At 39.5% G+C, this 25,603-nt stretch overlaps 3 protein-coding genes across 8 annotated transcripts; 1 reads left to right on the top strand and 2 right to left on the bottom strand.

The window, feature by feature from the left end:
* The first annotated feature begins 729 nt into the window (after positions 1-729).
* Ing3 (Inhibitor of growth family, member 3) lies at positions 730-10,151 on the top strand. Of its 5 annotated transcripts, none has more exons than XM_022850577.2 (7): positions 730-958; positions 3,031-3,114; positions 5,002-5,073; positions 5,409-5,672; positions 6,405-6,632; positions 6,754-7,228; positions 7,618-10,151. In XM_022850577.2, exons 2-7 carry the CDS (start codon positions 3,087-3,089, stop codon positions 7,979-7,981), a joined length of 1,431 nt encoding a protein of 476 aa, XP_022706312.1. In that variant the 5' UTR covers positions 730-958; positions 3,031-3,086; the 3' UTR covers positions 7,982-10,151. The 5 variants fall into 5 exon arrangements, with proteins under 5 accessions (XP_022706312.1, XP_022706313.1, XP_022706314.1 ...); XM_022850578.2 differs by lacking the exon at positions 730-958 and adding an exon at positions 1,004-1,542; XM_022850579.2 differs by lacking the exon at positions 730-958 and adding an exon at positions 1,569-2,201.
* A 286-nt stretch (positions 10,152-10,437) lies between these two features.
* Positions 10,438-18,210, bottom strand: LOC111270382 (uncharacterized). Of its 2 annotated transcripts, XM_022850574.2 has the most exons (9): positions 18,161-18,178; positions 17,826-18,001; positions 16,963-17,110; positions 16,379-16,474; positions 15,540-16,014; positions 14,236-14,656; positions 13,786-13,893; positions 13,492-13,642; positions 10,438-12,624 (listed from the first exon to the last, which is right to left on the bottom strand). In XM_022850574.2, exons 2-9 carry the CDS (start codon positions 17,893-17,895, stop codon positions 12,483-12,485), a joined length of 1,611 nt encoding a protein of 536 aa, XP_022706309.1. In that variant the 5' UTR covers positions 17,896-18,001; positions 18,161-18,178; the 3' UTR covers positions 10,438-12,482. The 2 variants fall into 2 exon arrangements, with proteins under 2 accessions (XP_022706309.1, XP_022706310.1); XM_022850575.2 differs by lacking the exon at positions 13,786-13,893 and having other exon boundaries at positions 17,826-18,210.
* Positions 18,211-20,564: 2,354 nt separating this feature from the next.
* LOC111270384 (uncharacterized) lies at positions 20,565-24,590 on the bottom strand. The gene is made up of 3 exons (XM_022850585.2): positions 24,534-24,590; positions 22,127-23,015; positions 20,565-20,786 (listed from the first exon to the last, which is right to left on the bottom strand). The coding sequence occupies exons 1-3, from the start codon at positions 24,588-24,590 to the stop codon at positions 20,722-20,724; spliced, it is 1,011 nt and encodes a 336-aa protein (XP_022706320.2). The 3' UTR covers positions 20,565-20,721.
* Positions 24,591-25,603: the final 1,013 nt, after the last annotated feature.

Here is a 25,603-nt window from a genome sequence, read left to right as displayed (position 1 = left end):
GTTATTGTTGACTACTTTTCTTAAAAGCAGCGGAGAGCCCCTAGCTACTTCTTTTTCCGCTTCCATCCTCTTCCTAAAGTCGCTGGCACGATTCTCGTTACGTCGAACCCCTTTATCTGTATATATCCAAATCACTAACACCGATATGTGTTACCCTGTAACGTGCATATCAATCAATCGGGTGGAAAACAAACTCAAAACGACCAAAGGGATCGAATTGTATAAGAGCGATTCCACAGTCAGGACCTACATATCTCACACAGAAGGGGAACCTGAGACCATCAAACCGCTCGCCTGTTGTATGGCCGCAGATTCCCAGCGTACGCTGAATTCATAAATCTAGGTTGTGAAAAATCGGTGAGGAGTTCTATGGTTGGAAGTTTCCTTGAGGGCTTGATGAAGCCCGCAAATAAGTCCGATAGAGTAACATATTGTTTTAGCAATTTGACTTTCTTTCCTACACCTACCACATATTACATCTTTATATTTCTCTCATCGAATTTATACCCCTAAACGAAACATTTCCCGCGCAACATTTTCCTATTCTCTTTCTTGTTGCGGATATATCAATTCATTCATGCATTTCAAGTACCATTGATGCGGACCTCGCCGGTATTTTTTACGTGCTGTCGCTGCGAATCACCCGCCGGCCTCTACTGTATTGAATCCTATCTTCGTAGCCGGGGGTCATACTCAACGCGCGAACGCTTGTCACAGCAAAAATCATCATCCACATGCCGCTGCTGACGTCTGCGGTTTTGGTTAGCGAGCAGTAGCCGCTGTTTATTGTTAGTTGCTGCATTATCCGTGTCGCGTTCGAGCTGGATGGAGCTAGAGATAGCGGTGTGCAGTTTCGTCCAGGCTAGCTCGCTCGCTCTGCCAAATCTACTGCTGGCCCTTTAGAAAAAAAACGCCGAGCTTATGTGCGTCCTTGATCGCCTCGTCCAGCTCGCGTTTGGTGCGTATTCGGTACGATACGGCCAACTGTAAATTTGCGCTCGAATGCGAATTCCAACTGCCTACGTATAACATACACTGCTAGTCCATAGACATTGTTAGTTCATTCATTATATATACACTCAATGCGGCTGCCAGCCCAGTATCACCACGACTTATCTGACAGTGTCCCCCTAATAGTGGTCGAGTGAAGGATTCGTAGGCCTGCAGAGAGGTAGAAAAATAAGCAGGCACTAGGCGGCCATCTTGCGTCGCTGTCTTGTGCTGCCTACCTTGGCGCCAAGATTTAACAACAACAAAAATCAGTAGATTGTTCGATTCGAGGAGTCCACCATAACACGCTATAAAACAGTAATGTAATGACATCTATTATTAGTAGGACAAGTCTAACCCGATATTGGCTGAGTGTCTACGTGTTTGTGTGTCTACGTTCGGCTTCAACAATCATGACTGGTAGTAGATCGCATTAGTAGTTAGAGTAAAAGGTCATTCTAACGGTAGTCGGTAGTAATACAGTTCGCCTGCAAAGTAGCTTCCGCCGTGTATTCAACGCTTCACTCTTGGACCGTTCAGGACACGCGGTGGGTATGTATTACATGATGGAATTGAATTGATGATCCGTACCAATACCGGCTTTCTGTCTCTTCTACCCCACGTACCGCGAAGCCACGCAGTAGCAAAGGGTTACAAACAAACAAACCACCGTCGCCGCCGCTGCTGCTGCTGTTGGAAGGCTCGATCCGATATATTTTAATAAGTGCAGTTGTTCTTCTATGGGTTCAAGCAAAAAGCAAGCCTCTGCTGTCAGCTGTGTTGGAAGGAGGCCGCCGGCCGGTCGGTCGATCGGTCTGGGCATTCGACATTCCTAATTTGTACACTTGTGTCCGTATCTATATGTGTATCGAGTCCGACATCTACTGTGTGCTAGATTATAGCGCCATTGTATCATAGGCTCTATACATTTAGTTAGCAAGTGGTATGAATAAAAACCGCGGGTTGTGAAAAGATGTGAATCAAATAGGCCGTCAAAGAAGGCGAGAACATTAGGGAAACAGGAAGGAGATCAAGACGGTCGAAGAACTGCGCTCCGTACAAATGTCTATATCTTTCAGGTTCATTTCGAACACGAACAGACAAAGAGCCCCAAGCGTAGTTCGCGGGTCTGGTTCGATTCGAACGTGAACTTGAACTTAGATGAACGCTTCGAGCCCCGAGTTTCGCCCGCTGTGTATGGTTGATTTTTGGTGAGGGTCTGTTTTACTTCCTTGAAAGAGTGCTGGTTCTTCTGTAGCATAGTGGAGTTGTTAACGTACTCTGAGGGGGTGTTTTCCGGTACTTCACTGGCGATAACCACAAATGCTCTTAGTATTGTTCTGTTCGTTGTGGCTTCTGTTATTGTTATTGTTGATGTCAATGTCAATGTTTTGGAGTAGCGGCGGAGTTCTTGTATGTGAGTATTGTCGTCTGTACTTCTGGTAAACGTGAATGAGCTAATAGAGTATCGATTGTGTCGATATTCGAAGACTTACTAAAGTGTGAACTGAGGCAGGAATCATTGGAGATGGGGAAGAATGAACAGCTGATATAAGCTAGCAAGTTTTGCCAATCGATCAGTTAATAAATCGACAAAACAATTTACGTGCAGCGGATAACAGTGCAACTCGGGCTGAAAATACAGTGGATATTAGTGTTGTTATTATTTGGCAGACCTGATTATGAAAAGAAGAACAGTCATATGAAATAAATCGGAAAAGCAGTTACATGTAATCAGAGTTATAGAATTTAGTAATTGCACTAATATATTTAGTGGTGATGACGGCAATAAAGAGGGAGCGGAAAATACAAGAGGCTACCACAGAAATCGAGCTATTTAGAATACAATGACGAGGGAAAAGCAAAGCATGGTTATTACTTTAGCAGTAGTTTATTTATTACTACCATGTTAAAAACGTAATTTTACGAAATTTATGTAATTTAGAAACATCAAAATAATTTTTCTTATGAGACAAACATTAATGGCTACATATTGCGTACTGCTAAGCCTCTATACTTATAAACGAATGACTTTTTCAGCTTTTTTGTGAACTGAAGGCGTGTGACCAGGGGTTGTTGCAACACCAGCCGTCGCAATGCTCTATCTGGAGGACTACTTAGAGAGTAAGTGATGTTTTCATAAAGTATAAATACATACACAAGAAACAATGCGTTCTAGCAATACTGGCAATTTTGTTAGCAGCATCAATTACGAGTGCAGCAGTAAGATTTTATAACAAAAGTCGAACCATGTGGAGTCGATTGAAGTTCCAAGTGGTAAATATACAGGTGTTACAATTATTGGACAAACAGCTGATTTCTTGTGCCTATTGGACACGAAACCGAAATAACCGGAATAAAAACTTGTGCTACCTTTATATTGTAGAATACATATTAGAGTGGATTTTTCGATTCTAATAAGGATAATTAGAAAATTAACGTACCAATAAAAATAAAGTACAATAATTAAAAGTAATAATAAAGAACGATTTATGGTTTTTAGGCCTAATTTGAGACAAAGGGATATATATTAGAGTTGCCATAGCCTTACTCAGCCATTCCATGAATGCCATTTTTAAATTTCATGTAGTCTATGCTGTAGTTGACAGCCATTGGCTTTGAAGACTTTTTTGATTAATTATCCAAAAAAAAATATGAATTCTGACCAGCATCATGAATTTACAAGGATCGCCTCTGTCTTGAATTATTGATCCACAGTACTATGCTTATGATTTTTGTTTTGAAGCGTGAGATATTTTTTTAATACTTGTTTTTTGTCTGGTGACGTACCGATGGATATACCCTATTTTTTATTTAAAATTTCATCTTTATAAATATCACAAAATACATATTTTTTTACTTGTGGTGGCCTCTTTTGTTATTATTATTTAAACCTTAATTTGCGCAAATAGTAAGTCCCTAGCAAACGGAAAGCAGTTAAATTTATTAAAAAAATTCAAAGACCAATTTGAATAGGCAGGGAGAAAATAATCGCTTGCCGCTATAAATAAATGAACAAAAAAAACTTTCTTGGATGCGTTTTATAGTAAGATGCAAAAGAAGGAACGATATCATGAAATCGTGTTATGCTTAACAGTATTCGTTTTCAGCCATACATATAATACAGTTTCGCGCTAAATGTAAACTTGTGCATTGCTCTCTCCTACTTTCTTAGTTTGTCGGTCGTTCCACGAATCATAGCTCTTTCTGCACATTTCATTTGTGTCGTTATTACCAGTGTTCGATGACGCTTACCTTAAGGAATAACAAGTATCTAATATATTAATCTGATGAATAAAACAGTAAAATCCTGGGTGTGATTTGGCTTGCTGTACTGATTACATGCTGATTAGATGAAACCACACCTGCGGCTTCCTTGTACTTCTTAAAATTAATATCGTTTTACCTTTAGTGGTTCGCAATTTACACATCTTGTATGAGTATTTGCACACTAGCTTTGAATCGTCTTTAATTTTCCTTGTTTGAAATTAGTAATGAATTGAAGTAGCCTCTTTCTGCTGAGTAGACACAGATAGTGAGTCATTCTGTGCTCTTCGTGACTTTAAACCTGTAGGTTTCATGAAAGGTTCAGCAGTGGTCTTGGATTCTTCGGATTTATGAGCATAAGATTTTATCAGTATTTGCTTAATGAAAATAGAATTGGGTTTATCTAAGGTTACGCCTCCTCGTCAGTTTTTTAGCAAGTGGAGTGCGTTTGAGTCCGACAGTATTAGGCGAGTATTTGGACCGTTCAGTCTGGCATGTATTAGTGCTTGATCTCTTCGGTAACTCGATTTAAACAAAATTAATGCTCGTACATTGCCATATTTACGTGCAGCCCAAATTAAGATAAAATATCTAGTTATAGTAGTTTGCTTAAAAACGACACGAGAGTTCAGCACAATTAATTCGTTTTTTTTTCATATACCTGAACTATGATTAACATTATTATTAGCCGTGAACATTATTCGACTTTTGTCAGTCTATTTTTCAAGATTATTCGATTTTCAGTGATTGAGCACCTTCCTCAGGAGCTGCGCGACAGATTCACGGATATGCGCGAAATGGACCTTCAAGTACAAAGTAAATTGTTTACTTATTACTTATTTATACTATTTGAGAAGTAGTGTAAGTAATTATGATTTTAGAAATAAGACGTGTTTGAAGTCTGAACCTATCCTTAATATCAGTACCAAACGGAAAACTTAAAAACATGTTTTCGTTATTAATATAACGGTTATATAATAAAATTAATATAACATCTACAATATAGATGTACAAAAGCACTAAAAGTAAGATGTTCATCATCGCCTTAAGTTGCTTAACGTGTTCTCACATTGCCATTTGTATCGCCTTGGATTTGATCCTGGGATGCGCTATGTTTCATAAAATTTGCGTTTGCCTTACTATCCCTACAGACGCTGTGGACACACTTGATGAACGCGTGAAGGCGTTTTTTGCGAATGCAAAACGTGTATCCACTGAACAACAGGATGAGGAATGTCGGAGAATCTGTGAAGACTATCAGCGCGTAATATTAGATGCTGAGGAAAAGGTACAGATAGCTAATCAAATATATGATCTTGTTGAACGCTATCTGCGAAAATTAGACCAAGAACTGCAGAAGTTTAAGATTGAACTCGAAGCCGATAATGCAGGCATTACAGAGATCCTTGAGAAACGTAAGTACTAGTATTTATCTATGTTGTAGTTACTTAAAATATATGGTGAAGCCTATACGAAATTTACTTTATCAACAGATGTGGTCTACAGCGAATGGTCGCTACAGCAAAATTGCTACACGCCTCTATAAGAGTTCGGTGGATCTAATAATTAATTTTGGTGCAGGAGTTGGTAAACCAGGGAGAAATTGGGATAATGAATTTAGGTAATTATAGGGGCTTAATTATCTAGAAAAGGGGGTATATAAAGGTTATTCTTAAGGTACTAAACAGAAAATATTTCAAAACTGAGGTCTTAAATATTCGAAAAGACAAGGTTTTTTTGAAGCAATCGGAACAAAGGTTCACAGTTATGGGTAATTAATAATTTGGATCACAACAAAGCATTTAGTGACAAAGATTAAGCAAAAGCAGTGCGAGTAATGCTTGAGAATATACGGGTTATACTTATATCGTCCGCATAGCTTTCGTTCTTATACGTGTGAACTGGATTCGCGGATAGTGAGTTGTCTTTCTATAAAATGATGTTAATCTCGAGTCATCATAAAATTGTCATTTAAGGCTCAAGCATTTATACTAAATCCAATGACGTGTGCGCAGTTACTTCACTTCCATGAACGCTTAATAGTAGTAAAGATGAACCTGATAAAAGTACCGCGTGCTAATACTAATAAATAATAATAAAAAGTACAATACAATTTCGGCTGATTTTGTCCCTTTTCACACGAACAGGCTCTTTAGAATTGGATAACACGACGCCGACAACAACAACACAACCTCCAGCCGTGACACCACAACCGTCACGTCACGGTGAGAAGCGGCGGGCATCGGCGTCGACTTATGGCTCAGTATCACACAGTGGTGCCTCACAACACAGCAGCGGATCCGGACCTCCAGAGAACAAAAAACAGCACATAGATAAGATGCACGCACCGGAACCACTAATTAGAACGAATCCTGGTACGTATCATTGCCTGGGTATACCGGATATGTACAGGAGAGAAACAAAAACGTGATTTTGTGCACGATCTGTGAAGTTTAAGTTGGTGCAATTACTGCAATTTATTTTTCGTGTTTGCAGTGACACCTAATGCATTAGCACCTCCGGCACGGGTTGCGTCTCCATTAAGTCGAGCCTCGTCGGCGGACTCAACCCGGTCGGCAGACGTCCTTGTATCTTCGGGGCCCTTGGGTCTCGGATCTCAAGCGATTGCTGCGGCTGCATCGCAGGCGATCGCTGCAACGCAGCAGATGCAACAGGGCCGACGATCCGCGTCGCTCAAGGCAAGTTATGAGGCAATCGCGGTACAGAACCTTGCCGCACGTGAATTCACGTTGGGTAGCCGGGATATCGCGTCGCTCACACCAACGGCTGGGGGAGCACCTGCTGCTGCAGGAGCCGTTGCCGTATCGGGGACAGGAAGCGGTAGTCATTCAATACAAACACCTAATACGCCCGCGAGTGGGACCAGTTCTGGTGTATCACTCAGCTCATCAATTTCAGCGTTACTCGAAGCACCTCTAGCCACTCCTACATCAAGGAAAAGTAATAAAAAGTGAGTAAAGTTTGCATATTTTCAGAAACTTTTAAAGTGCGGCTATATCGGAAAGGTCAAATTCTATGACTATTAGCGGATGCCACAGCACGTGATTTTTGTATTGGCTGGAATGATGGTCTGTTTTGAGATTCGAAAGGATTATAGCATAGAAGTCACGTAAGTCTTTAGTAGTGAGGAAAGGTCAACGTTTTCCTTAAGGCTTTATGCATGATGTGCATATCTTTTTTTATTTAGTAGAAAACAAACGCGACTAGTATTTTTCTTACAAAATAGAAAGTAAATCGTATAATGCAGACCAGAAATTATTTCAGTATTTGAGAAATCAAATCATACCAGTATTCACGACTTTCAACCTTGCGTAACCCATTATTTCTTCTGTGTTATAGGGCGCGGCCCTCGGCAAATCAGACGAGTTCAGCAAATTCGGCAGCACATCATCTACTCGACTCCACAAGCGATACGAGTACGCACATGAACAGCTTTGGATCGTCGACGGTGGCCGCCACTGAAGACCCCGTCGCTGCGGACACGCCTGCTCAGGCAAACGCCGAATGGCAATATGACCCCAATGAACCTCGTTACTGCATTTGTAATCAGGTGTCCTACGGCGACATGGTCGCCTGCGACAACGAGGGCTGTCCTTTCGAGTGGTTTCACTATCCATGCGTCAATATCAGTCAACCACCGAAAGGCAAATGGTTTTGTCCTCAATGTACTGCAAGCATGAAACGGCGAGGTAAACTTCGCTAGAAGAAGAATATACACCAGAAAAGCAAACAAATCGTTTGATCTATTTATCATCAACAACTTTGTGATTGAAACTGATATTTTGGACCGAAAGTATCGCCGTAAAAATCGTCTGCTATTTAAGGTCCTTCAGTTTCTCTTTTGATCCAGTTGAATCGTCTAGCAGCTTTCTATCGTTCATTTTGGACTGAAGGCTTAAGAGACAAAGTTGATTTAAGCTATGAATTGAATTGAGACGCATGGCGTAAGCGGAGGGAGAGCAGTCACACACCTTTAGCCATTACTCGTTCTCTATTATTTATTATTGGAAGAGCCTTACTTTTATCACTCCTCTAGATTATTCTTCGTTATCGCAATTTTCCTTGCTTTGGCTAATAAGTTGGGCTATTTCAGTTTAATAGGCACACTGACATACAGACATATTATTAGTTTATAATGATTACTACGTATGATGGTCAAAACTTGTACACCATGCTTGTTCTGTCTAAAATTTAGCTTCAACAAATACAGTAATGATTAATGTAGTATGACAAAAACGTAGAAAATACAGAGTCCTGCGAATAGGGCATATGGTGGTTGACATTATTCAAGAGAAAAGGTTGCCTGCTTTAATTAGACAGGAGTATTTGAGTGAATGCAGTGAGGGAATGTTTCCAAATATGCATATGAAGAATTGAGCCTAAAGATGAACTAGTGTGTGGTTTATCAAAATAAAAAATAAAACTTTTGCTAAGGTTAACAGGGCAATGACTAGGCTGTTGCATTAACTCACCGATGATGGTAGTAATAACAATAATGAAAATAATCACAATTCTGGCTAGCTGAATTATCAACGATATTCAATTCAAGTTGATTATCAATTAGCTAATGCTGCAGCGATGCAGGTTGCGAAAGTCAGATGGAAGCATGTATTGACGGAATGAGCGGTTGATACGCTAAACGCGCTCTCAATATGCTTCTACGAAGACGATTATGGGCAGTGTTTTTGTTCGTGCGGGACGCTCCCACATGCGCATGCGTCAAGTATAAAAGTAAATATAGAAGTAGCAGTATATAAGTAGTTAGCTAGAAGAATAAATAATTGAGAAAATAAAAACAGAGCAGGACACTAAACTAAATACAAACAAACAGCGATGTTGTGGCAAAATTAAGAGGAACACCAATTGGTTATACCGGCCATCCTTTCAGAGGATATACGCGTAGGTATATAGGTTATAGAAAAACATTGATGACAACAAAGCAAGACAAGAAAACCCGTGTAAAGGGGGCGGGGGGTATTGTAGAACAACACTTACAACAGGCACAATAAATAACAGTCGTGAAGATTTTCCTCAGAATTAAATATTATTCTGTAGGCTTTGAGAAGGCTAACCGTAACAACTCTCAAAAGACGATTATCTTTGGCATTTCATGGGCTTTTTGTTTTATATTTACTGTATATTTAGGCAACACGCGTGCTAGGTATTAGTGAATTACTGCATCGATATTTTATAGGAGGTTGAAGATTAACGAAATATCAATGGATGATTTATGTATTTCACTCAAATATTTGCATCATTGGGTTGGACTTAGCAAAGCTGAGTCGATGCCGTTTTACGCAGAGTAATATTTGGAGATCAGATAAAAGGCAGATAGACGGTCAAGAATTATTAGACGAATTGATCATCTTTCTGCCGTGGAAAAGGAAGACGAATTCAAGAGCGAGTGCAGTAAAACTTCGGCTGGTTTACAGAGTCTGTGTTTTTTTTTGTCCCTCATAAGCGGAGACAGTGGCAAATAACAGGGACAGTAGATAAAATATTTACTGTAAATACGGCCTGTTTGCCATGCAATATCTGTATGACAAGCGCACTTTATGGTAGCTAAAATAAGCACGTATAATGACGGCAAGTACCGTAAAATTACCGAATGTACCGCAAGAAAATATAGAAAAGAAAGATGAAAATACCAAACAAACAATAGATGAACGTGAATTAGAAGGGTATGGTTCAGTATCCAAATGTAAAAAGTACGCTTTACTGTTATCGATAATGACTCTGTGGTAATTTTTCATGTAATTGTGCAAAACACAACAAAAAGTATAGAAGACCAAAACCTATTGTATAGTAGGCGTTGTCATTAGAACATCACTGAAGTCAATAAACTGTATTATAATCATGTACAAACAAGATTACTTTTTGCGTTTTCTCTGGGTTTTTTTCTTTATAAAGCATTTCAATCAAAGCGCCTGCAATATGGCTATCTTGCTGCTAATTTTAAAGTTATAATATAAAGCTCATTAATAAGGTGTTTCCTTGTTTTTACTACCTATCTAGTAGATCTCTTTTTTATAAAACAAGTTAGGGTTGTCAGCAATTGAAACTGGACGATGATTTTGCCTTATGCTTGGCTCATTCTAGAGCACTTCAAACGTATCTCATCAATCTAATGCTTGTATGTTAAAAAAAAACGCTTTATGATCTGGAGTGATAAAAAGTTTAGGTTCAAACCGAGTTTATCAGTATCAATTTCCGTTTTTGAGTCCTTAATCGTAGATAATGACAGCTTAAGTTACATTTCTATTAATTATATTTCTGTAATGAAAAGTTGCTTTGATGGCACGAAGGTGCACAAAGCTTTGTCTTATGTTACTCTTTGTTGGATGATAAAAGCCTGAAAAGCAGTGATTCTAATACTGAATATAGAATGTTTTTTAGAGCAATTTTCTAAAATATAACTTTAGAAATTTACCTGTTCCGTACGCAACTTGATGCACTTAGTGATAAAAGAATTTAAACGACATCGGCTGAACAAAGCACGAAACAATCACAAATGTTTGCCACTGGCATTTACGTCTTGCCGATCTTCGCAAAACTCTAATATTCTGTGTAGTCAGTCGCTAGAGTGAACTATAGGAATCGCAGGATACATTCTTTACATATCATTTTTAAAATGAATGAAGTAAACGGCAAAAAAACTATGTCTCCCATTCATTGAGTGCCGCTAGCATTTTACGTCTATGGCAGGTGCTAGCTCCGATAAGTCCTAGTCGTTCGATGTCCTTTTATCCCTTTTGTGTGTACTGTTTTTTCTACTAAAAATGTACAAACAAAACATCAACAAAATCCGATCAGCAAGAATCTAGTTTGCATCGCATTTTTACTTACTGATCAAAAGTGAACTCGAAGATCGGTAGCTGGCTGACACGGACAGGGAATTTTTGAAGTAGTAATGTGAAGATTGAAATAAAAGAATCTATTAGTCCTGCTGTTGTCTGTGTCATCTTCCGACTATAAGTAAAGGCGTCGACTCCAAAGACGCTGAAAATTCGCGCGAATCATTGCTTGACCGATTATGTGTAAACGCAGGCATGTATACGTGGGCTTACATTAGATCATAATCTACGTACTGCAAGGTTGATTAGTATTATTATGTATTTATGTGAAAAGCTCTATATAGGTAATGGTTGTGTACAAAGTAGAAGGAATTATTGCAACCCTTTTTGACAATTGGAAACAATTGTTTACTTCAGAGTAATCGATTGGGTATTGACTTCTCACCAATAGCAAATGTGGCGAGCTTGTTTAGTCACAGTCTTTCAGTCTGTTAGAAGTACACGCATCATGGAACCTTAACACCCGTCGAAACGCACATTTTCGTCTGTCTCTCTGACTGTTTTATTCTTCCGTCTGTTGCATTGCTGCCGTGGTACTAATTACCTGTCGCTTTAGGTCAATGGTAAAATTGTAGCACGTAACAACAACTAATTGATACTGCAAATGTAAAATTGCACTCATAATATTCTATAAGAGCCATTCTATACAGACGTCTAGTAAAAACGGCAATCTATGCCGAAGTAAGACATATTGAAACATGAAACGTGGCGTCATTGCCATCCAACATCTTGCCTATGATATATATATATCAATCGAACAAATACTACTGTTAATATTATAAATTAAGGAATATGTAACAAGTTGTGTCATGTTCATACACGCTCTGGAGAAGACTAGAACATCTGCGCACGACACTTTCGCCAAAGAATGACTCGTTTTAGTTCAATAAAAATTCCAACAAATGTTAATATCGATATATCGATGTCTCCGAATATCTATTTCAGGGCACTTATCCGGTAGACTTCATTAACATAAACACACCCGCACGCACAGATTGTCAAGTATTCACTCGGAACCTAAAAAGTGGCGATGGTTGGTCAAATGATGAGAAAAAAGTCGCTTTGTATCATTAGTGTTGAAACTGAATTATCTTCAGAAAGATAAGAAATGTCGAGCAGCTCCGTTAAAATACCGCATAAATTAACCACAGTCCACACACTTTTCTTATAAATGAATCAAGCAATACTACATTGAAGCGTTACTAAGGCACGACGTGTTAACGGATACAGATCTGTCTTAGTGCATACGACAAAATATATTATTCTTTGCTATGTTTAAAAATCGCAGTAGAGCTAAAACAATGTTCTTCAGCCATGCAAAGAGTAGATGCATTCCTGCCAGTATTTCCTTTATGACGTCCCCGTTTGGTTCTGAAGGTCTTTGCTGTTATCGTCGGGTAGTACAGATCGATCATACGCTGGGCTGGGATTGTATTTTGGTGTCATCGCTGATTTTTGGTAACATTTCCGGCAATAGGGATCTTTGTTTTGGCTGAAAAAATCAAATACTGGTTATTTTGAGTGTACTGTGTGGGGTCATTTTAACAGACACAGGACAAATTTTCTACAGAAATGTGTACACCATACTGGCTGTGAGCGCAGTTATTAGATTTACTATTATTATTAGTTCGGTCCCTCTGAGGTCCCTCGAACATGAGTATATGCATATTTCCCTTATCTTCTTAACTATCTGTTTTAAGGTTGGCACCCTGTTCTGTGTTCTATTTACATTGAGTCTGTTCGTACAAACTTTGCGCAAAGAAATCATACGACTAAGACGGTGCCCTTTCTACATCTATTCTGCTGGGAAAGAGCATGCGAGACACCGAAAATTCGATGCATGATTGAAATGATATGAACATTATCTGATAGCGTTTACCGAAACTAACCGCTTCGCAGCTAAAAATCTGGAGCCAATCGGTGAAGAATTGTAGATTTGATCGCGGAAAAATTTGGGCTTTTTGCAGAGCTACAGTTATTTGCTAAGTGCCTGCTTGCATTAAGGAATATCATAAATGCAAAGGGGCTTTCACATGAACTTAACGAAAGTAACGCTGTCGATGGTTCGAACATATGCCTATCATTGTCTGCACGGCAGAGAAAGAAATTATTTCTACGTAAGGTTGAAATTGGTTGTATAGTCTTTAGTAAAAATTGTCTGCTTCTTCCACGCTTGCCATTATTTAACTACGCGTAAAAATTAGGTTAATTCAGTAGGTCACTATGAATCGCACGTAGCACCATGTGCATATACATGACGTAATAGATAGACATATGCCATCCAGCACATAAAATTGTAAACATATAAAAATCTCTTTGTTAATGACCTTTAGCGTAGGGGGTCTGCCCTTAAACTTACTCAAAATAGTTCTTTTGATCTAAACGCGCTGGGCATTTGCAGCATCTGAAACACGAGCGGTGGTAGTGACGATCCAAGATGTTGAGACAATCAAGCCCGTACACCTTTCTTGCACAACGATAGCAAATGAATTTGCCCTGGCCAGAGTCTTCTGCAGTGGGAAGGAAATGTGTGCAACGAAAGCAGTGCTAGACAGTTACTAAGACGCCGATAAGTATCATATTGGGTGTCACTGGTCTGGTTGCTAGTCTCATTATGATATGACAACTGCTACTCTTACAAAGAATAACTTACGGTGTGCACTATCGATGAATTTCTGTCGCGCTTGCTGGAATGATTCGGCGTTCGTCGGACTATTGAAGCTAAGCTCAGGGTCTAAAAGATCCGTTTTTGGTGACGCGACTTGATTTGTAAAATATATTGGCCGAAAGATAAAAGGATGTTTTAGTAATAAGAAAGGTTTTACGGGGCTGATTCCGTCAGAACTGTTTTTTTTTTACTATTGATGTCAATGTATCCAAGGGCTGTTAACATAGAAATCCTGGTTGCTGTTTATTCACCCCATCAAACGAATCAGAAAGAAGCTTATTTGTTTTACCGAATCAAAAATGGACGTAGTGGTTTACGAGGCGTGGTACAATAACGACCAAATACAGGACACGATACAAAATTTGTGAAGGCTAATTAAAAGGATAAATAGATATATTGGATGAATAACAGCAAAACCAATCTCCGAGAAGTCACCTTTATGGAGGCTAGTAATCTCCAAAGTTGAATCAATTGCTCCATTGTATGAAGTCGAGAGAAGCGGCGTCACAGGACGCCCTCCTTTCTCGGGCGTTGAACTCCCGAAATGCACATCCGAAATCGTGCTTAGTGCAGTCGAAGTGTCCCGGCTAGCATTGTACGGCGGAGACGGTGTCTGCAATCCTCGAACTCGATGGGTTCTCGGTGAGTGTCGAGCCACTTCGATGTTGCCGTCTGGATGTACAACCTCATCTTGATCATTGGGTTCCTCATTAACAGGGCGTTCTTGATGCGAATCAAGGTCGTGAGGTGACCCCTGCTTACTGCCGCGATCAAAGCTCACATCCATCGGTTTAAGACTTTGATGACCTGCAGAACCGTTGTGATCTACGCTGGGGGACGATAACATGGATTGTTCCTACAAGAATATAAGCAACGACGAATGATTAGTCAAGGCGACGTAGAGCAAACACAACAAAGTACAATAACAATGTTTTGCTACGGGAAGACTAGCCAGAAGTTAAACAGAGACAGTAAGATATATTATGTGGCATAAAAGAAGACGCGTATAGCGAAACTCTAACTGAACCAAGTACCTCTCTATAGGCTAAATAATCAACCCGTGGTCTCCCTTCTAAATACAGTGATGATTGTGACTGACTGATGGTGTTCCCGTAATGGGAATGTGAGGCGGCGTTGTTTCGTAAATAAGTCTTAGACAAAACCAGTATCTGCTGTTGTCAGCCTAGATACATGCGAAGGCCGAACTGCAACTTCAAAGTTTTAAGTCAGATAACGGTTGGTTTTACAGCTTTCCACTGACAATTAATCATGTACCTATATAATCTAATATATGATACTGTAAAATATCAATCCTTGCTACCAAATAGGTCATAAAATATCACCCTTTTTGTTACAAAAGTCGCGTATTGTTGCGCTCGATTGCCATATGATTATAATATAATGGGTCATCGTATTATAGAGAAACGTATTTCTGAATGAAATGTATCATTGTACTCAATTATGAGGATGGCAGACGGAATCGAACTACTTGACGAAATCGATACTAGAATCGTAACGTTAGTCATTGCTACATGCCTTGAAATAAAGGAGGGAGTTAAGAAAGCCTTCTTATCTTATAATTAAAAATTTTTTCTCTGTTGGCAATAGAGTACATTGAACTGTTTCAGACTCCAAGCCAAATTTTGCTCTCCTTAACCGCCTTTTGCTTTCAGGCTCAAATCGAAGAGACACTGTACTGAAATGCTTACTAGAAAATAACGAAAAATAAACCAACGTACATTGCTTGTACTAGAAGCTTTCTCCAAATCAGTGGGTGTTGGAGGAGGCGTTGAACACGGAAAAGTTTTGCTCTCGCCACCTTTTTTATTTGATCCTCCATTAACAGAAGAACTGTTGCCATTTGGGTGGCAAGTTTTACCGCCAACTTGGAAACTATTCGCCAAGTCATTAAACCAGGAGGAGCTGGCGTTAAGACTTAATCCCTCGTCGACATCTCCGTCAAGGGCTGGTAGATCCTCAATATTTTGAGATACAAGAGATGGCCCTTGTCGTGATGTAGTGACAAGCGAATGTAGTGCTGGTGAACCCTCTCTCGTTGCTGTTGCGGGCACAGTTGAAAAGCACTGTTGTCCTTTTCCCAGAGCGGGATTCATCGGAGCTTTCGCGGCCTGGGGCCAAGGCTCTTCGATTATTGAGGCTTCTGGAGAATACACTCTTTGAATAGCATTGTTGTTAAAATGAACCCTGCGCGCGCTGAAATGTATGCAGAGGTTGATTTGTCGATGGAACTTTAATATTAATGATAGCTAATTAAAAAAAATCCTTTTTTGATTCCAAGGTTATTATGCACAATGTACTTATTAGAAGCGAATTTGACAGTTCCTGAATTTAATGACAGCATTCGTCTGCTCAAACCGGAACATGCTCATGCAGGTACTACCCGTCCCAAGTCAATCACTTACTGTAAGGTTTTATAAACGTGCAGTCAATTAGATGCAATTTTAATATATTCACAAATTATAGTACACATACTGTGTGCGGCAAGCGTACAGACAAGCTTGTGAGCGAATCCGAGCGTGTCTGTACACTAATCTGAATACGCATCGCGGTGCCTTACCGGTATTGAACAGTGACATTTTCTTGCCAGCTGCAGTCGGCGTTCTGGTTTCGGGTTGTCGCAAAGCACTCCATGCAGAGCGCGCCCTCTTGAACGCTTTAGCCATATAGAAAAAAATGTATAGTACAAAAATCAGCTCATAGCCGCTTTAATCGGTTTTATCATTTTATATATTAAAAATGCATGTCCTTTAATAAGTATGCTATAGGCACGCTTTATACTTATGAATGGCTAACTACAGCAACCTTAACAGAATGAAACTATACCAAAAAAGTAGCCTTTTCGGTAAAGGTCAACAGATAATATGCGTAGTCTACGAAATTCGTATGAGAAATCAAAAGCTTATATGAATGATTTAAGTATACACGTGTGATTACAAAAATTACTAGAGCTCAACAGCCATTGTACTATATAAAAGCGAATCATAAAGGGACACCATTCTGATGCTTAAATTGTATTCACGGCGGAGGATTAGAAACAATTTACTTAATTTCAAAAAATGTAACCTTTGCAAAGTTTTAGTTTTTTATGTGGTACAGCAGCTCACACGTAACTAAGAAAATCTGTAGATTGTAAACACTCACATGATATAGGGTCTGCCTCGTACCAATGGCAAACTGCAGGACGAGCATCGAAAACAGGTGTTACGATGCCATTTGAGCCGCTCGTGGGGTACGTCTTCAAGCTCACCCTCGTAGATCTCTTTTGCACAAAAGGAGCATTGCGGATTGACTAAAAGAGGTGTAAAAAATAATAAATAGAAGGAGATCCATAGAACTTCAGCTCCTAAGTACGGAAGCATGAAACTGTACATATGAGTATGTACAGTTTCATGCTTCCGCTGCTTGCCTAACAAGTAATCCTTCATTATTTTTCAATTAAGCATCAATACCTAATCTCGGATTGGATTTGATGCGTATTGCCTCTAGAGCAGAATACAATGCCGCAGATTCAATAGATTAGAAGTGAAACTACTAGATTTTGTATTGGTACAGGTATATTAATAAGATAAATCTCTCTTATTTACTAGATCAAGGTAAACCTTCTATAGATAGAATAGATCCTGTAACTTCAGTAAATGATTAGAAGTTTCCACAGGGTTACTTTAAGCGAAGGAGGACTGTCATATTACTTCTGTCTTTAAAAGACGAATTAATCGTCTGACGCCTAATACAATTGATTTTTTTTTGTTTTTCTTCAGGCAAGTCTCGCAACAGTTACCCACAGAAATAAAGACTACCAAACATAATTTGTGTTAGCACGTTTTTTGGCTATATGTATAGCTAAACGAGGATGGAGACTACCTTAAGCTGTGCTTTTTGTACAGCATTATTGAGATTTGAACTATATGTAGTATGCATTGGAAATGCTGAATCAGTAAGCATTTTAGTATAGCCTAGGCTACACGAGAAAAACCCGATGGTGCTAAGTGTTACCAATGTTTTACCTTGTCTGTTTCCATCGTTAATAGACGGGATCCCGAGAATATGTGGCGGTCCAGGTGCAGGGTTGAACATTGTGAATAAACAGCACGTTGATTAAAACCGGTTCCGCTTCGTTTCTACAATCAGCGGGATTCGTTCCCCGTATAACCAACGTGTCCACAGAACACTTGGCGACGACCTTTCGTAAATTTCGAATCAATTATGCAACAAAAAGGAGTTTAACATCCAGACACACCGGAAGTAACAAGCTACTAAGTTAACTACGATAAGCTATGGCGTCGCCATGTTATTTGTTGTCGCTTTTTGGTATTCTTGGCTTTTAGCCTTTTGTTTTCACCTGTGCTCTCAATTCCGCTCTTCTGCGTTTTTAAAGATCAATTCGACTGCCGGATGACTGCTATACCCGTGGTACGTATACTGGGATGAGCAGCTGTGTGCATGCACTAAACATGCGCATGATCGCTTCCTGCGCATAGCTTCCACTAATCAAGCCCTAAAGACATTCTGCTCGAACTTTCATTTTCGGCATTCAAAAGAGGAAGAAACAGACCCTTATAGTTTAAACTTCCAATGGCGTATTCCACGTTTATGGTCGCTACACACATTTTATACGCATTACCCGACTGATCTGTGCAATAATAAAGGTACCATCTTCTAAGTCAACGTCGCGCCCAGCTCTGGAGCCCTTTAAGATAAGTTTTCAGGAAAACTACGTCGTATTGGTTCCTAGACATCGTGAACAAAAAATTTCTCTGCGTATATATCATCATCTCGTTGATCCCTTTCATCATCCGTCCTGGTTCGCGTAAAAAAGTAAATGAATTGTTATCACTGCCTGAATTTCGCCTTTTAATATTTTTTTTTTTTGGGTATTCCGCGCTGGTGGTCGACTACATTGTTCTGAGGCCATTTTCATTCGTGTCACTGGCGCTCGTTTACCATCTTCTAAACTGACACAGATACGGCGAAGATCAGTTCTACAAGAAGAACTCGAAAAAGGGATCATACGTGAGAATACCTGAAGGGTACTGATAAATGGCGGAAAAAAGAAAGATATTGAATTGCTTCAATATATAGATGAATAAAACGAGGTCCGAGTAAAGGCTAGGCAAGAGTGCCAGCGCGAAGTGAAGCAAGCAAAGAAAGTATTTAAGCTCGGTGTTTCGAAAGTATTTATACATCTTGGAAGAACGTACAAGGCTGAAGCAATGCTAACTCTTGTTACAAATTTCATGGATATAACAATTTACATTTCTAATGAGCAAAATAATAATCCTATGTCAAATTTCGTCTCTCGTGTTCCACTCACAGCCATAATATTTATTGGGCCTGATAAACGGCTATTTCGTCAGGAGTCAGGTGAGATCTCTGGCAGCAAAAATGACCGCTACTCCTTTAGCCTGAATGACGGTCGCAAACAACATGTAAGATACACAACCTGCAAGTAACTGCTTCAATTATGATGGCCCTATCAAAAATCGCATATTTTAGGTAACACTGGAAAGCCTTTGGTTCATTCCTGATTGTAAGAAACCGAACACCGTCTAATTCTGCTGTCAGAATATACAATAATTTTTTGTGTGTATTTTTCCATTAAATATAGCTTACACATAGCATATGACCGCAATCCGCCGAGCAAAATAACCTGTCATATATCTAATTAGCTGGAAACGCTATAATTAATATCTCTTTTTCTTAAAGTCATTCTCAGAACCATCTGTCCCAGCTTCGTCGGCTGTATTATTTCCCTCTCGTACCGCTCCTTGCTCGCAGAGGTTCACTTTTTCGGCAATTGCCACAATTTTAATTCTACAGGGTGGATCTATCCAGTGGACCCTATAATTCAGATATCGTGCAGGTATAATCGCGTTTATTTTCCGCGATATCGCTGCTGGGAACATCGGGTAATACAGTGCACTTCATAACATGTTCGAAGCGATCTACTCTGTCTGTGTCTGGGGATTCTAAATCGATTGCGATGGTTGTTACCAATGAAATAGGTGCTTTCATAACGTATTGAAAGTTTGCCCAATTTTCAGTTAGAAACATACTTTTTTGTTCAAACACATTTTAGCACCTTGTAGGTGAGACAAAACTGGTTGGAAAGAGCTGATATCAAGCTGTTGTATTTGCAAAAACATTGAGATTTTTCGTAGTGTGCTTTCTGATTGAAATAGCGTTCATGCTACTGAACCACTGTGGTTAAAACTGGTATACCTGCTAAAAAATCAGTGTATACGTAAGTTATTCTTCTAGGGGAAATGTAGATACAATTATATAAATCTATGATGCACTGATTTTGTTATGGCGTCTGATTTCAAACTGGCTCTTATTAGTCCTTTTTTCATGGACTCACCTATTTTATGAAATCACCCTTGAACATTACATCAAAAACTTCTAGGAAGCGTCTTGCGGAACCTACATGGGGTGCTTGCAAAACTCTGAAACGAACACGTAACAACTCTTGCAAGCATTAACCTTCCTCACTTGTTTTTTCCTTTTTTTTTCAGATTCTTTATCATTATTTGTGATTTGAACCAGTTTTGGCAACTTTTTGTTCAGGATTACGATGGCGATCTCCTCGGAACGATGCGTATTAGCCATTCACACCGAACCATCCTGCAGCGGCGTATAGCCAACCGTACTTTTTCGTGTGGATATAGTCCGTGGCACCTCTTGAAGGTTATGGCCAATAAAAAAGATCACAATCAATCCAAGATCAAAAGAATAATGCCAAAGCATAAGTCAACATAGAGCACTATCAAACGAGACATGAATTTATTTACAATTCAATACATATTTACAATCACAATATATATTTCATAACGACAGACAATCAGAAGTTGCTACATTGGCCATCAAAGAAGACTTACAGCGTTCACTGTGAAGTAGCCGCAATCACTTAGCAATTGGATGTTGCCAATATGAGTCGACTGGGCGCTTTCGATTTCCATGCCTACATTCTGAAAATTTAGCGAGACGAACGTCACTTGGCTGCCATCTAGGGAGAGAATCAATTCTATTTTGAAAAAAAAAAACACAAAAGGCAAAAAATATTTTCTCTTTTTTTTTTTTTTTAGATATACACGCATTCGCAGCGAGTCAGTAAACCAAATGTGAAAAGGGTCAGAGTATTTGACCAATTTGGCTGGTTTCACCTTTCTTGACTATGATTCATGCATCATAGATTTTTTTAGGAAACTTAGCAGTACGGGCTAAAGTACGGGCGGGTCTTCTGTTCCTAATTTTTTTAAAGATAAACTCGAACACATCATAATCTTAGAATTGTATATTCTTGCAGAGCAGCCGATAGGCAGAAATGAAAAAGAAAAACAAGAAATGTTATTACATTAGCCACATAAGCTCCCTCAAATGGAAAGGTGGCCTTGTGTTCTTGAGAAAAATGTCAATTCAAACGTTTAATTTTTATTAGGTTATTCTTAAAGAAACCAAATTGATGTGAGATTCTATTAGCAGTAGTTATCCGATCAAAACACGATATGAATAAAAAGACAATGAACGAACTCTTACGCATTCCGAAAATATGATTATTTTTTAAATGAATTCATAGTATAGGAAATAATTATTCGGAAAAGCTCTTGTTTGCTACTAACCTTTTTGCCAATAGAACATGGATTGATATTATTCCGAGAAGCGCTCGGTTCGTTTAGATTTATTTTTGTTTAGGGTGAATGCGACATACACACACCGAGGAGACCTGCCGCAAGCTTTTTGTCGCACGTATAAATGGTGATTTAATCATCGGCATAATTTTACTGTGGTATGTAAAAGCAAAATAGGACATGGTTGACAGCACGAGTCTGTTCGGAAAGCCTAAATCACGGCTCGTAAGGTCTCGCGTGCACTTTGGTGTTTTAGTTGATGATATTTTTGAATTTTAAAGATTTCTGTAAGCTTCCAATTTATGAAGGCTGTATGCACCTGTCTGCATCTATACAATTCGTATACTCGTAAACTTGCACGTACATACAAACACCAGCATATAAATGCCCATCACGTACTTGAGGCCGTTTCCTTTTTTCTAGCCGACGGCTTTTATCGCGTCATCAAAAACAAATTAGGTGGATTATTCCATTGTTACCTCCTGCTAGATACATTTAACCTTCTTCCTAACGCTAAAATTTCTAGCTATGATTATTTGGTAGTCGGCGGTGATAGGCAAGACTAGCGTTCGATCCTTGAACTCCATCGCGAGGTAGAGACTTCCATTCTAGCTGCTGAGGTTCGTCAAGGCTGAAATCTCTGACTGGCTGCCGATGTACAGGTGTAGTGTTCTCCTTACCGATACAGGGAATCCCTACGTGACCGACAGTAGCTGCTTTATAGTAGACCTGTGCAGCCTGCCGTCCATGACCCCCTCGTTCCTTCCTTTTGACAATGGCCTTGTGCCGTCTCTCAAGTAACTCGTTGGCATCCTGTGTTATCGTCCCCCTGCGCTCACGGAGCCGAATACGTTCTTCGCACTCGAACAGCTGAGGTGGCATGAACTCAGCCTTTGTGTCTAGAGATAAAGATCGGGTCCTCTTGATTGTGAGGTTTTTTAGTGCCGATCCGTAGGATTTCATCTTTGTCGAAAAGCTTTTTTTTGAATCTCGTTCGCGAGTTCGTTCCGGCGTTCGGAAATTACTGTCGACAAACGTATCAAGCATATCCACGTTCTCGATAAGTAGTTTCATCGATTGCTTAGCCACTTCGCTGTGACTCTTAAGGACCTCAGCGGTTACCACCTCACGTACCTTTACTTCGGCTACGAATACACTCTCCCCCAAAATGCCGGCGAGATTATCAATGTCCATCAAATTGCTAGCCGAGTTCCGCGCTACAATTTGCAGAAATTTACAAACATGCCGAAGGATGCAAACGTTTTGAGGTGACATGTTGGTAAGTGTTGTCTTGAGGTCGTCCATTGTCTCAGGGGGAAGTTCCGGCCGACAGCACTTGCCGAGAAGACTCTGCTTGCGTAGCCATCGTTTCAATACGGAGCATGCATCCTGGACGGGTTGATCTGAAGGAACCTTCTCACCTTTAAGAAGTCGTTCCTGAAGGACACGCACTCGTTCATTGCTACCACCAATCCGAAAGAGCCCCTCAGACTTAACGTGCAGCAACACATATGAGGTAAGGTCCTCGAGGATCTCAGGAACCTCGAAGGGCCCTAAACTCGAGTCGACCTGAAATCAAATTAATATGACGATCTGAGAAACAATAAGATTAATAGCCATAGTTTTTTTTTAAGGACTACATGCTGAAAACATGTAGCAACATACGGAACACTTATCTTTAATAAAGACAATCAAATACAATATATTACTTCTGCTGCAACGTACAATGTGCAAGCCAATGATTTGAAGCCCTACGTTTTAGGTAACACGGTGTTTTATCGTACGACGTGAAACTCATATGAAGTAAACTCCCCGCCACGTACGACCAAGTATAATCGCTTATTTAAGAAATCGGCTCATAAAATTGCTTGATCTAAACAGATACAGTGGGCTAAAAAAAATCCAGCATTCAACAATACAACAAATGGCACTGAATTTTGTTAACAAAAATATAGCCTAAATCATAGAAAACGGCATTGTTTTAGTGAAAAAAAGCTGTGAAATTCAAGTAACTCAAGTAATATTACAGTTTTACGTCAATTTTATTCATAGTAGGATACAGATTTTTAAGCGTCTATTTGTAACGTAAACATTAGCTTTGTGAACTTTATCAATGGCGCTCTATTGCCTGCTGCCTGTTCCAGCTGCATAAACAGCATGGCTTTGCTTGCTATTTGATATTAGTTATTAAAGGGTTAGTACAATGGACGTCAGAAGTTAGAGGAAACTGTATTGTCAAGGATATTTGCAATACTATTGTGGTAGAATAAGCTATCTATATGTAATAAACTATCTCATCTAAGCTATAGATGCTATTGTCGGACAAATACAATATATTACTTCGAGTAGCGCTATAGAATGCTAATATCGATTGTATGCTGCACAGAAATCTTACCTATTTTGTACATAACATTGAAATATTTGGTAAAGTCGCTATACATAGAATATAAAAGAAAATGCATTGGGATAACTACCTATTTAAGCTAGAATTTTATTTGACCTAAGCGAAAGGTATAAATTACATCTTGGGATGTGTCAATGTACAATGTATATGCATTTCTAACAAAGTATCGCGTTGATTTTGCTTCCAGTGAAAACTAAAAAAAATCTAGGCTTCTGCCTATCCAACCTGACATACCTCTTGAATATTCAACAAGAAATAGTTATTCAAGAATACCTAGCAACAATCTTACATTCTCTTACATAAAGAGCTTAATGATGCGTCGTCTTTTTACGACATATCGTTACACAAAATGCCATACATTTATGTTATATATTTATATTTACTCTTTGGAAAACGTTCTTACGGGAATCAATTAATCTTGCTCGTATCTACCCGTTTCAAGAAATGAAATAATACTGAAACCAATCGAATAACTAATCAATCAAAAATCCCAATCCGATCCATCCTGTCTGACAGTCTCAGCTGGTCGGAGTTCGATTCGAATCTCCGTCTTTGAGCGTCGAACATGTGACAGAGATGCACACTTGACTGCGTCCCATACCACGCCACGATCCTGCACCGGCCGTGTTGGCCACCATAGTCCATACAATAGGTCTTGGATTTTTATTGCAACCGTAACATACCGTCCGCGTCGCTCGGTGGATGGACAGTTTCTTCATGGCGTTCATGGCGTTTTCCATAACCTTTCATTCGCGAGATATTTAACTCTACAAAGTACTGCATATAAGGTATATGACTAATTCGCTGTTGGCTCTAACACAATTAGCAATATAAACAGTGCGACGCTCCAAAACAGCAATAATAATAACAGTTGAATTCGAGAGGAAAATAACAGGTGACAACGACCGTGGCGTAAGGTAAAGGTCTCTCGAACATACCTTGATCAGATGCGGCGTACAAGCAACGTGCGTATTGCACCTCAGGTTTGCGGCGGTATGAGATCGCATATGGCATATGGTGTCATGTGCATGGCCTGAATATGTAGGCAGCGGTGTCGGTGAAAGGTGACTGCATCAGACGTTAGAAACTGAGTGTATAAAAACTTTACATTTGGTGGATATTTGGTGCGCGGGTAACCACTCTCGTTGTCCGCGAAAGATTGTCTTAGCATTTCCTCATTGAACTGATAGATACAGGCTATTGTGTGAATCGGTATTGGCTATATAAGGCTGATTTAAAATATTGTATTCTGTTGGAAAACTCCAAATAGGTGAACACGGTACAATGCCAAGGCCTCAGTAAGACCTAGCCAGAGTATTGAGCTGTTTGTCCTAGGGCTCTTGCAGACTTACGGAAAATCAAGTAGTACGAGGTTTATAAACGTAAATATAATCCTAGAAACATACAAATTACTGTTCTCCAATTTCTTGTTTTGCAATAATGTGTGACTAAAGGAATTCGGTTGCTTAGTCAACTTATCAATTTTTTGTCCCATTTTATTTCCGGCTAACACAAATCTTGACTCTGCTGAAAGGCTAAGCACAACGTACGTTACACACACACATAAACACACACAATGCAATCATCTCGCGTTACTTATATCTGTAATCGCTTTATGTGCATAATCATTATCAATCGAATACCACTTACATTTGGCTTGATTGCCTTACCCCGCCCTTCGATTTGAATTGCTACTAAAGGCCACCAGCTGGTTATGTGTGCGCCTGGCACGAAGTCCATCGACGATGAGCCT

This window comes from Varroa jacobsoni, unplaced genomic scaffold, assembly GCF_002532875.2.
Source record: "Varroa jacobsoni isolate VJ856 unplaced genomic scaffold, vjacob_1.0 scaffold_1468, whole genome shotgun sequence".
Lineage (NCBI taxonomy): Eukaryota > Metazoa > Arthropoda > Arachnida > Mesostigmata > Varroidae > Varroa > Varroa jacobsoni.
The sequence above is the reverse complement of the archived record's forward strand: the minus strand, read 5'-3'. Positions and strand labels throughout refer to the sequence as shown.

Bases quoted from the DNA above. Each gene is read 5' to 3' on its own strand.
- Ing3 (XM_022850576.2), top strand. From the start codon at position 4,926: ATGATTAACATTATTATTAGCCGTGAACATTATTCGACTTTTGTCAGT. The intron at 6,633-6,753 runs GTACGTATCATT...TCGTGTTTGCAG, and splicing joins ACTAATTAGAACGAATCCTG to TGACACCTAATGCATTAGCA. The intron at 7,229-7,617 runs GTGAGTAAAGTT...TCTGTGTTATAG, and splicing joins TCAAGGAAAAGTAATAAAAA to GGCGCGGCCCTCGGCAAATC.
- LOC111270382 (XM_022850574.2), bottom strand. From the start codon at position 17,895: ATGTTCAACCCTGCACCTGGACCGCCACATATTCTCGGGATCCCGTCT. The intron at 16,015-16,378 runs GTAAGGCACCGC...CATACATTTCAG, and splicing joins AATGTCACTGTTCAATACCG to CGCGCGCAGGGTTCATTTTA. The intron at 12,625-13,491 runs GTAAGTTTAAGG...TGATTTTTTCAG, and splicing joins GATCAAAAGAACTATTTTGA to CCAAAACAAAGATCCCTATT.
- LOC111270384 (XM_022850585.2), bottom strand. From the start codon at position 24,590: ATGGAAAACGCCATGAACGCCATGAAGAAACTGTCCATCCACCGAGCG. The intron at 23,016-24,533 runs GTATGTTACGGT...ATTTGATTTCAG, and splicing joins TCCACCGAGCGACGCGGACG to GTCGACTCGAGTTTAGGGCC. The intron at 20,787-22,126 runs GTAAGGAGAACA...CTAAATTTTCAG, and splicing joins CGTAGGGATTCCCTGTATCG to AATGTAGGCATGGAAATCGA.